The sequence below is a fragment of the Patagioenas fasciata genome, chromosome 8 (assembly GCF_037038585.1).
Source record: "Patagioenas fasciata isolate bPatFas1 chromosome 8, bPatFas1.hap1, whole genome shotgun sequence".
Lineage (NCBI taxonomy): Eukaryota > Metazoa > Chordata > Aves > Columbiformes > Columbidae > Patagioenas > Patagioenas fasciata.
Window position 1 is genome coordinate 9462411 of NC_092527.1, and position 12559 is coordinate 9474969.

General features: G+C 36.6%; 1 protein-coding gene across 6 annotated transcripts in view; it reads left to right on the forward strand.

Annotated features, from left to right (window-relative positions):
* The window catches only part of CTNNA3 (catenin alpha 3), a 450315-nt gene that overhangs the window by 271371 nt on the left and 166385 nt on the right, over positions 1 to 12559 (forward strand). For all 6 annotated transcript variants that reach the window (XM_065843203.2, XM_065843202.2, XM_071811659.1 and 3 more), the window contains one exon: positions 9520 to 9600. In XM_065843203.2, the coding sequence (XP_065699275.1) occupies positions 9520 to 9600 (81 nt within the window). The remainder of the gene's footprint in view (positions 1 to 9519; positions 9601 to 12559) is intronic.

Genomic DNA, 12559 nt, shown 5'->3' on the forward strand with positions numbered 1-12559 from the left:
AATGGAAATATAAGGAGAAAGTGTGATGTTATTGGATGGTATGGAGTGGCTATTAGGTCTTGAAAGAGAGGGTTTTTTTCAGAAATGTATATTTAATGACTATATTTTTTAAAATATGTACATGTATGTATATAATGCTGATTTGAATGTTGTTACATTCCTCTAAAGTCTATTGAAATCTGTTTTTGTAGTATATAGTGCATTAAAATGCCATGTCTGAAACAACAGTACGATTCTTTTGCTGTCTTGAAAAATGCAGGATGTGCCTTTGCTTTGCTGCACGAACACCACTTTGGAACTTGCACTAACTCAAGTCTGTCCCTAGGTATGGAAGAATTAGAGTAGCTTAGTGCTGGGCATTTTTAACTTTTCGATTTAGAGTACAGCTAAGATCTTTAAACAATCTGGATGAGAAGAAATGTCTCAGCATTTTATTTTAAATTTTCTTCCCCCTCCATCTCCTTCCTCCCTCTCATAACAGCATATAACCTCCAAGTTCATCATAGCAAAGCCTCGTGCTGCTGGTGTAGGATGAATTTTTTCCAACTAATTTCCTATTTTCCTCATGCAAAACTGTGGGAACACCTTGGTGAATGGTAGATGGATATTCAGTTAAAAATTTCTGTACTAGGAACTTAGAAAAGTGCTTCTTAGTAAAAAGTAGATCAACCTTAAGTACGCTTCTTGTTGTCAGTTCAATAGTATGGATATTGCTCTGTTTCTAGTTATGTTTGTCTTTCTTTCCTGGATCATCAGGGAATGACAGTAACATCTGATTAAAAGAAATGTAGGGTTTTTTGTTACTCCCTGCCAATTCCTCCAGTAGTTGTAAAGTTGAAATACAAACCAAAATAAAGTAACATTGGCATAGAATCATAGAATAGTTTGGGTTGGAAGGGACTTCCAAAGCTGATCCAGTGCCACCCCTGCCAAGAGCAGGGACATCTTCACCAGCTCAGGTTGCTCAGAGCCCCGTCCAGCCTGGCCTGGGATGTCTCCAGGGATGGGGCATCAACACCTCTCTGGGCAACCTGGGCCAGGCTCTCACCACCCTCAATGTAAAAGAATTCTTCCTCATGTCCAGCCTGAATCTCCCCTCCTTTAGTTTAAAACCGTTACCTCTTGTCCTATCATTTATGATTTCTCTATCAAATGTAAAGACTGTCATATTGCATATTTCAAGTATGAAGTACCCACGGGTTTTGATTTTGTATTGGATATAGTAAGTTATTGTATTTGCTTTGCAACAGGCCAGTTGTGATGCATTCACTTCCTGTGACTCTTTTCCCCAAAAAAGTAGTAGAAAAATGTAGGGTTTTCTTAGGATTACCTAGGAATCATGTTGAAATTTTCTAATATTGCCAATGTGAAAAAGAGAAACCTAATGTAATGAGATATTTGCCTTACATATCAGAAAGAAACAATAAAAACTGAAAACAGCATAGGTTTCTCCTTCTCTCCTTTGGCTTGCTCACAGTCACCTTCAATAGAATTAAAAATCCTTATTCTTTTACGAGGAACCAGAGATCCAGCCCTGTCCTTTGAGACACCCTGGCTGCCCTTCCCACCTTCAGTTGCCTGACACCAATGTTTTGTAGAGTGGATTAGAATGTGCATTATTACGCATATTCAGCAACAGAATTCTTTCTGAGAATTTAGGATTAACTACAATCTGAAAAATTCTGCTTTTTTTAATTAAAGACTTATACATTCAATTTATTTTTAAGGTTGTTTTATGCATGTTCATTTAGAATTGAATTTGTTTTGCAGTATTAGGAACTAGATATAACCGAATGCTAAAAGTGAATTTTAATGAGAAACTTTAAATTCAAGATTTTGCCTGCATAATGATTGAGAAAGGGTAATTCACACAGTGAGGAGAGCCCTTGGTACTGCAATTGATATCGATAGAGGTTGAGGTAGCTCATTTCTTATGAGGTACTTCATATATTACAGCATTAGATCCAGAGGGAGCTGGCTGTGATGGCTTGAAGAGGAGAAAAAATGGAAGTATCATATTGAAGCTGTTGAGGAGAAAAAAAAGTATCTATAACAAGAAACAGTTTCATATGAGGGATTTCTTATTTGCTCAGGTGCATATGATTTTCCATGCCCTTGTTGGGTTTCTTTTTTATTTGTTTGGGGTTTGGTTTTGGTTTTTGTGTGTTTATTTCCTTGGCTCTTCCCCCGCCTCTGCCCCTCCATTTTAAATTTAGGTACTTGTTTTTCACAGAAATAGGTTCTCTTGAGTCAGCTGTCTTCAGAAAAGTGCACTGAGCTTGGTCTAATAGAGTAGGGAATCTGTGTTATCAAGCAGATATAGTGATTTTCAACTTAAAATACTCATGGGTTATTCATTCTTGATGTTTTCTATATTAACAAAGAAAGGTAATAAGTATACTTGTAAATGAATTTCCTTTTGCAAGCTTTTGATGTACCATAAAAATATGCTTTGAAATCCTGTATGAAAAGGCCTGGAAGCTTTTGCCTTTTCAAATGAATTTTTGTTCTTTAAAATGTCAGAAATGTCAACTTCTACTTTTACTGTCTTGTCAGAGGATTCCTTGAGTAACTTTTAAAATGTTCCTTTAAGAGTTTTATCAGGTAGTAGTTAATAACTACTGTGAATCCTTAAAGATTTGGGGGAAATAAAATATATACAGATAATGTTTCATGCATCTAAAAAGTCTTGTTGTTCCAGTGAAGTTATTTGCACTCAAAGAGTTGCTCCTATCCACTTCCAGGATGGGGAACAAAGAGGTCTTTTTAAAAGTTTATTTAAAAACATGAGACATACTTGAAAACTAGAACTGTAAACAACTGGCTTCCTTACGTGTTTGAATCTGACACAAACTTGTCCATGGAGATCTACAGCTTTGGGGAAGATCATGGTTCTGGTTTATTTAACTAGATACCTGACCTTCAACAAGGGATCTAGTTTTTAACTTGGAAGTTTTACTTTGAGGAGCAAGTTGAAAATTTGAAGGGTAAAATACTGTTTCCATTAATTCTGCATGTAAGGCGCAAATACTTCTAGGGCTAAGTGATATACAAATTGGTACAAGGAGGTACAAAGAGGTTCTTAACAGCATTCAGGTTTCTTTGATGTGTTGCCTGTTGGTTACAAGTGTTTTTGTTCCTACTGTGATGGGAACTGTAGGATTGGGACTGAACAGTAATGGGACTGAGGGTTTTATTGGTCTAAAATGAGACAAAGAGGCAGTAAGAAAGAAAACTTACTTGAGAGATGTCCCCTTTATATTAGAATGAACTAGAAATCCAGATGTATTGTTTATGGGACCCTGTTGTTGGTCTCGTGGTTTGGCTGCCCCAGACTTGGCACTTGTCACAGGTCTTAGCCAAGCACTCATCTCCTATTTCTTCGCTCTTCACATGACCTTTCAAGATGACAAGTCCTTTACCTTCTCCCAACAAGGAATGTAAGTGGTGGAATTAGTTTTATTGACTTACTGATGGCTGAAGCACTGTGCTAACTCATTTTGGCAGAACCAAACCCACCGTGATCAAGCTGACAAACCTCGTGGCCCTTCTCTAGTAGTTCATATCTTTTCATATAAATGAAGTCTGTAATAGGATTGAGCTGGATCTTCCCTTACAAAGGCTTGTGGTTTTGTTAGGGGTTTTTTTGTTTGTTTTGTTTTGGGGTGGTTTTTTTTGTTTTGTTTTGTTTTTTGTTTTTTCTGTGCGTGTGTTCTCGTTTTTCAGATAGATGCTTGCAGTTTTCTGTGTTGAATTGCACACCAGGATTTGAAAGATCAGGGTTTCTGTGAGCTAGATATAAAGAAAAAAAAAAAAAAAGACCAAAAAAACCTCAGACAACAAACAAAAAACACCACAGCTTATTTTTGTCTTTGCACAAGAAATCCATGTGTGGAATTTTCCGAAGTAATTGCAACGTTGTTTCAACACACATAAGAAATCGTGAAACTGCTTTTCATACTGAATATTACTTTTTTCTGTCACTGTTACAGTTTTGTCTAGAACTCAAATGACTCCATAATTCAAAAGAGCAAACATTTGTAAGCACCAGATACCAAAAAATGTGAAATGTTAAATGCTACATTATAACAACAGGTATAAAATGCCTGGTATCTCTTTAGGGACTGTGGTTTTGTTTTAGGATCTTTTTTAGATTGGATGAGGGTTTAGGTTTTTTTAATTAAAGTATAATGTACAGGACCCAGTAATTGTTGAGTACAGGATTTTTGTCGGTCAACACATAGCCTGAAACAATCAGTCATTTAATTAGAGCTCTCACATTTATTAACTTATCATAACATTGATTGGTGCTTCCCTTCTAGCTTGACAATTTTTTGAATATTTCCATAGGGAACTGATCTCAATAAATGTGCTAGTCTTTTGAAAGATAAAATTCTCCTTGGCTACATTGAACTAAATTAAAAGATTTTGATCACAGAGTCATGGTACAGCTGCTGGAGGTAAGCAGTGAAAATCATACTAGTGGGTTGGATTGTTTTCTCTTGTCCTCCCACGGCTGTACAGTGAGCGTTTGGGAACAGACGCATCCCGGGAAATGGAACATGCTCTGTTTCTGGCCATAGGCTTTTAAGTATGGAAACCTACTTTCAGGAGAGCCTATGAGTACAATATGGATTAAGGTTGTAAAGTTGTTTTTAATCATGTATATAATTGTAAACATTCCAGTGAAGTATCATTGCTTTCTTTTAACTTCTGTTATTTTAAACCAAGGTAAGCCCCGGAATGCAAGATGAACTTGCATTTGAGTGTCCTCTAACATCAGGAATGCCACGAATCTCAATCCTGTTTTGTGCATTTACAGGTTTACAAGTAAGGAAAGGAAGTCAGGATGCCTAACAAGATTAATTACTTACTACTTTGCAGTTTCTGTAGGCAATGTCACACACAAAAGTGTATGATATAATTAGTTGTATTTATGTAGTCTGTTTATAACCTTATAATGCCCAGTACCTGCATATATTTATTCCATTACAGACAACTTGGCTGAGAACAGTTCTTAAAAACTCAGAGTGAGGCTCAAGCTCCAGGTTTTGCATTCACTACTCCAACCTCACTTTTTCTGCGTAAGGGACCCAGGTAGATCCTGACCGCTTCTGCTGTTTGCAGTCTAGTTCAGATGTTGTCTCTTGAGGCACCGCATAATGGCACAGATAGAATCTCCTGACTGTGGTGTTGCTGTACAAATACTTGAAGGAATCCTTTAGGACTACAGTAAAATAGTTTTAAAGTTTATATTCGAGACTCCAGCTCTTCTGGAATATGGGATTCAGAAGACATCTGATCTCATCATGGATGTGATAAACTAATATTCTCTCTTTTACTCCACAACTTTGGAAAGCTTGAGTCTACAGATGTGGTTTTGAACATGAATGACTACTTTTGAAAAAAGACGACTTTATATTTGAAACATTGATACCTATTTCAGGTGGATATATCCAAAATGTCTAGGGTGCTTCATGAAGGCCTATTATAATTTGCTTTTAAAAGTATGTGGTGTTTATTTTTTTAAATATAGAATTAGTATTTTGGGGGACTATTCACAAGACAAAACTTCAACCTACCACACCAGGTCTCTCTCACCACCCTCTGTAGCGAATAGAGGCTCAAGGCCTTTGGAGGTGATGCAAAAGTGGTTGCTTTCTGTGATGACTGTAAGGGGACCTCAAGGAGGGCAGCATAGCCAGAGTTAAGTAAATCCATGTGAATACCTTATCACCAGTACATACCCAAATAAACTGGCTCCATTTCTCTTGGCCAGATCTTGTTTATTTTAGTTCTGCTAATGAGAGCACTTCAGTTCTGTGTTGTAACCGAAGTCTTGATTATAGCTAAAAGGGGTGTGTTATTTGATTCACATAATGAATGTCTAATAGTATTTACAGTTTTAATACCTGTGGCTGATTGTCTTTAATATACCCTTTTTTTATAACACTTTTGTAAATTTAGCCCGTATCTATTAGCTTCAGTACATGAGGAGATTAGGTAATCTCTTAAGTAGTTCTGCCCAAATCTTCTTTAAAATCTACTAAACTGTTTTCAGATGGGAGACACAGTGCAACTATTAGGCAAACATTTGTAGCACTTCAGAAGTATAAACAAAGTGAAATGAAAAACCTTATCAGTATAACTATATTCCTTTGTTTAAGCTATCTGTATCTCTTCAACTCAACGAAGTATGAAGGTTGTAGAATTACTGCTGTTGTTAATACTGTTAACTGTTGGCATGTGCCCACCAAAGACTTCACTGGAGATGTGTTCTCGAGTCCTTCAAGGCTGTGTAGTTAATGCAAACACATTCATTTGCATCTGTATACATTGGAGTGCAGAAGGTTCTGTAATGCCTGTGAAGGTCATGATCCCCTCCTGATATAAATGAACTCCATTAAAAATGGTGGAGACACAGTGATTTGTTTCAACTGAGAATCTGTCCTCAGATATGTGCTGTTTTAAATTAAAATCTGCCTCGGAAGATTTTCTGCACATGTGATTTTTGAGTCATTCAACTAATGTTTGCCAGCCTGTGAAATAGATAGGCCTGTATTATTGGCAATACTCAGCATTTATCTTCAGGCTATGCAGTGTTAAATAAAAATACTTATTTTCACTTAGTGGAGTATTAATAACAACGTGACTTAGCGCTTGTAAAATGTTTCATATGTTGAAAATGCATTGAAATAGGAGCTGGATATTGCTGGTAATATCTTCACAAAGGATCCCTATAGCCATTGTTAACATATATTTTACAGAATAAAACTGTAGCTCAATGCAGAAAAACTGAGAGAAAGGAGCGAGCTCCGATGCATGATTTTTGAAATCCAGAGCCTAGAATAATGTGCATAATTTTCCTACCCCTTTTCTTAATTCAGCCACCCTGTACAAGAATGAACTATTTGAGGACAGACTTGTTTGTTTTTAAGGGCAGCAGTCATGAGAATAATGTTAATTGACAAGCAGATGCAGAGTGTTGGGAATACAGCCATGCTAGCTGTGCCGCTGGAGAGGGGAGCATAGTGTAGGGATGTTCAGATCATGTTTAGTTTCACATTGGTTTAGTATACACTTTTAAAACATTAGATTTGTTATTCTTCAGCTATTAAAAAGTTAAATCATCTAGTGTAGATCTTGAACTGTTATTGTCACATACGTGTCTGAGATGGAAGCCTGCAGAGGAATATAGGTTTAACTTAAAGGAGTAATTCAGCATTCAAAGGTCCTGGTGTGAGGCCAGTGATGTTTAGTAGGACTCCCACAGTAGTCAGGTGTCCCTCTGACTTTAACAGACTGCACTCAATTTTGAAATTTTTCACTCTTTATAAGGATTTATTTAAGTGCAGATGTGGGGTTTTTTGAGTTTTGAATTTCTTTAAGGAGGAATGGGAGTCTGCAGTTCTGAGGTTACCCACATTCTGGACCTGTCCACATTCTACAGTCTGAAGCTGCATTTTACTGTGTTTTTAGTTCTTGGAAAAGCTCGAGGTGAAGAATCACTTCGATTATAGTCAGGTTTGCTTTCTGGGCATTGACTATTGACAATTACATTAAGAATTTGCAAATAAAGTATTTTTTTCTTGTTTGCTGTTCAATATTTTCATGCCACTCACTGAGTGAGGTGATTTCATGTTAGCTGTTTCAGAGATTTAAGTTTGCTTAGAGCCAGTTGTATCATTAGTTGCCACCTTTGAAAAATCCCAATATTTTGCATTGATTCTGTCGTCTTAGAAAAATAAGCTCTAAATATAAAGCTTTTAAAGGATGTGCCAATGTGGAACTGCATCTTTGTTACCTGAAAATGCATAGGCATAAGCTGAGCTGTATCCAAAATGTTTTCACTGGTCCCGTTTACCTCACAGTTTAGAAGGGATCAGTTTTGTTGTCAAGGCTGACAATAGCTTGCAAAACATAGTACAGTAGTCATTATTTACTTCTGTTTCTATGCAAGTATTGGTGTAAGAAATGGTCATGTTACTGTGAAACAGAAAGTTAGTATTTACCTTTAGGGATTCCCTGAAGGTTTCCAGGTGAAGTTCAGACCTCTCTCCAAGACCTGTGTCTTATCATCTGTTCCCTGTGAAGGCTGTAAGCAATTTCAAAACCAGAAAGTAGTAGGAAAATTTCTATGTCAGCCTAAATAAACAAACCTAATCTTTTAAAGCAGTTGTTCCTTTCAGTTAATAGAGAATGTACTAATAATTTCAAGGCATTTATTACGTTACACGTTCAGTTTAATGTAAAAGCTCTTTCTTGATCATCTCTAGTCTTTGCATTAATATTAAGCTTACTGCTCTGTTCACAGATTATTAATTTTGTTTAGCAAGGAAATAACTCTGACTGAAGTATGGTATATTGTATATAACAAGGTTATACACCTACACTCCTAACAAGATATTACTGCTTTTGTTTTCACTAGTATTTATTATGATTTACCAAGCGAGACAGTCATGTTCATAGTATAGGCTTCCTAGTGTACTATAACTGAAGCCCAAGTGCTATGGTCATTATACACAGTTATTTCTTTAATATTTCTGAGAATCGGGTACTTCCCCTGGAAATGTTACGTGTACTGACTTTGTGTAAAGACACTTCCACTGTTTGTGGTTACTTTCCTTTGGACCAGGGCCGTACAAAGGTAGTGAGTAATGAATGATTGCTTTAGAGAAATAAAGCTCATCAGACATTTTGGATTTACATACAATTTTTGTACTAACATGAAAAAAGGTTATTCGAAACAACTAGTAGACACAGAACTACTGTGGTAATATTGTACAGAAAAAATGCTGGGCAGTTCAATAAAAGTGTTAGCACCACTTTTCAAATATCTAATAATGATACAAGTACTTTACTTATAGATACAAATGAAAAGTTAAGTTTTTTTTGGAAAGTGTACAACTGATTCTTTTAAGACCTCTCAAATATCTCAAGAGCTCATTCTTCTATTGATGCTGAGAATGAATATGCTGTTAAATGAAGAGATTGTCCATTTTCATTGACAATGTTTATCGACTTCGCATTGCAACATCTTGGACACTTTGAATTTCACCCATTCTGTTTCACAGGAGAAAAATAATGAATGCTGCTTTAGCACTACCAACCTGTGTTGTGGACATCTGAATTTATAAACTGCTTGTAGAGAGAAAATGTTATTTGTCATGTGAATATGGTGATAATGGATTGGCATCAGTGATAATTATTATATTAATTTTGTTCCATAAATTGTTCCAACCCTGGACTATTAAAAGAGTATTGCAGAAATTCAGAAGTGTTTAATTTCATTCCTATATACTGCTGGTAAAGAATATGTTTTGATTCAGCCTATTATGCTGAACATCACTAATTGGTATTCTGTGGGTATTGCAGTATTCCTGAAACACATTACATTTCAAAAAAATCCTTAATCATGTACAATTTACCAGATGTTCTGATGAACTGAGGACACAAAGAACATGCTTGCAAAGAGATCACAAATAATCATTCTTGTGTTTTCTGTCATGTTTATTACAGACTGACAAGAAAGAGAGAAGTAATGCCTTGAATGTTGCAATAGATAGTATGTGCAAGAAGACAAGAGACCTCCGCAGACAGGTAAATGACCTGGGGAACTCAAAGGGTAGAAAAGAAGACTGGAAGAATCCTTGTCCAATTTGCTATTTTCAGTTTTTGTAGGACTGTGTTTTGAAAATTAAAATTTTCTTCTATATTAAGAAAACACTGAATATAGTTACACTATTCCACAAAATATATACATAGAAATTTTCAAAACTCTGGGAAAAAACCCTGCCAAATCATACTGTGTGAATATATGTATGTACATAGGCAAAACTCTACATGTATACATGTCTAAATATGTATTTGCTGTAGGAATATATCAGTGAAGTACTTTAGACATCGAGATGCATTTATTTTAAATAAGCTTGAATTGTTATTGGTTGTTGAAACAGATACCTTGAGGGGACCACTGCACCACTATGTCTAGTTCTTTACAGTTGTGGAAACCACATGACAGAAAAGGGTCCTGGTCCACCCACCCATTTTGCGTTCCCGTATCCCCAGACATGGAGCAAACTCCACAGTGTCAGGGTACTGCAGCGAGTGAGCGTAGCCATCAGCTGTGTTTGCATCCTTTCTCTGCAAGGAACGTCTTGGAGAAAAAACTGCAAATTATGTCAAAAGGATATAATGTGCCAATGTAGAAAGGAGACCTAAAAAGCTGGTAGTTGTTTCAGCCAGGCTGCCTCAACCAACTATATGAAAATCCGTAGATATGCAGAACATGAGCACACGCTGCTTTCATCCTGTCTCTAGCTGCGGCTATTTGTCATCTCTCTGGTGAAAGAACATCCCTCCCAACTTGGTGTTCAATCTTATAAGCCAGCCTGTGCTTCAAGTTGATGAATAAAATCCTTCCCATCTCCCATAATCAGCCAGGGGAAGCCTTGGAAGATGAATATTATATAAATATAGTGTTTACAACAAACTAGCTATCAGATTTCCGCTCACATTCCATCAAAAATACGTTCAGCTCAGACATCCAGCAACTTGCATCACAAGCTTGGTGTGTCTAGGAAGCTTCCCATTCTGTCCCACAGTCTCTTCCATGGGTCGATTAAACTATAGCTTGTAACAGTTCACTGCCTCTGTCACAGTGTTTAAAATCTGTTAACTAACTACATTTGTGTGTTTCTATAAACCTTTGCAGAATGTTCAGGCTGCATGTAGTCATGCCTGATTTATAGTCAATCTAGAACCTGTGGTTTTCTCTAACCAGGGTAGCTCTATAGCTTCTTGACACTGGAAGGTATTTGTGAGAAATATTTCCTCTACTATCTCTAGTTCTGCGTTCCTATATGTGAAAGGCCTAAGAATTGTTTTAGGAAGAGTGCTCACTGTATGTCTAATTCCTGATCTGGGAAAGATGAAATTTTGAGTTCTGTGCCTGTGGGTATTGAAGCAGAGTCTTATTTGCTTTCACTTATTAACATTCATTATTCTGTCTCCCAGCACTTTTCTTAGAAACATGAAAATTGTTATTTGGTCTACTCTTACAGCTTTTATAATACTTGAAATTTTTTGACCGATATGTGTACCAGAACTGGCATTACATTAGACTCTTATAGCAGATTCGTGTGCACAGTGTTCTCTGCTTGCAGTCAATTACTGGGATTGCCTCTGTGATGAAACCTTATGAAGTTATGTTTTTGAAATCTCTTGGATCTGCCAAGGCTTGAAGGCAAAAGTAGCTATCTCAACACAGCGTATTCTGGAACTTGTAAAAATCTCTGGCTTTTCCAATGAAATGATTTGTATTGACTTCAAGGACTTGGCCAGTACTTGTGGAGATTTTAAAATACCATTTTATTTTGATTTTTACTTGTATTGTGCCAGAGATGTACATGTCACTTCTGTGTGTGCAGTTTTACCCAAATCACTGCCTGCCTGCCTAGTAGAGCTGTGTGAATATTTAGGAAGGGATTGTCTATTCATTCCAGTTTCTAATTCTGAGAATTTGCCATACTTGGTTCTTAACTCCAAGTTGTTTCCCAGTATACCATCAATGGACCGCACATATTTCTCCTATTATAGTTCTGCAGTTTTGATTGGCTTTTTTAAAATAAATGTTATTCCTGATGATATTCTTACATTTCTATGTTGCTTCTTCATCATGGATAGCTTTTTCTGAACACAAAGGAGATTGCCCTCCTGGCATCCCTTCCAAGTAGGAAAGAAAGATCCCTCAGTAATAAAAAATCTTTAGTTTCTCGAGGACTTTTGCAGGTGCAGTCTTGTGAGGCAAACACAGTGTTCCGTATTCATCAGGATACAGCAGACTGTTGCAAAAAGCTGCTGGGATTTCCTTTTCTACTCTCCACTGTTTGTTTTTGACAACCTTATGCCCCATGTTTTATAAACATCATGTTTCTATGTTATTTTATAATGCACTTTGATATCAACCCCAAAACTCTCCATGCTTCCACTTCTGTAACAGTCTGTTCAAAGGGTAAGGATAGGACCTTGCACCTTAAAAATAAAACAATTGTCAGACATCATCCTTCCTCTGCTTTCCCTCTTCCCATGGTGTCTCTTTCTCTTAAAAATATAAAAGAAATTTTAATTATAGCACAAAATCTCCCCTATTATTGCTTGCTAGCACTACTGGTACTGTTTTTTGTCTGCTTCTATGTCTCCTTATCTTTTAACATTTTGCTCAAGAGGTGGCTGGAGTCAGAAGCAAACTTACTGAGTCATGACAACAATGATTGTTATGATTGGGATGAAGAGAAATAGATATTGCTCTAGATACTTCTTTTTGCTTTTTGTCTTCTTCCTTTCCTTGTTCTACATTGTATTTCTTTGTTGTTGGCTACACAAGCTGCCTTTTGAAAATCACAGCTTTGTGTAATTCTTCGCATAGCTGCAACAGCAACATAATTTCAAACTTGTTTGTATTCAGTTTTGTATTCAGCAAAGACACAGCATTACCTTTTTTTTTTTCCCCCAGATGTGTTTCACTTTGTTTAATTGCAGGATAGAGGATTTCTTAGAA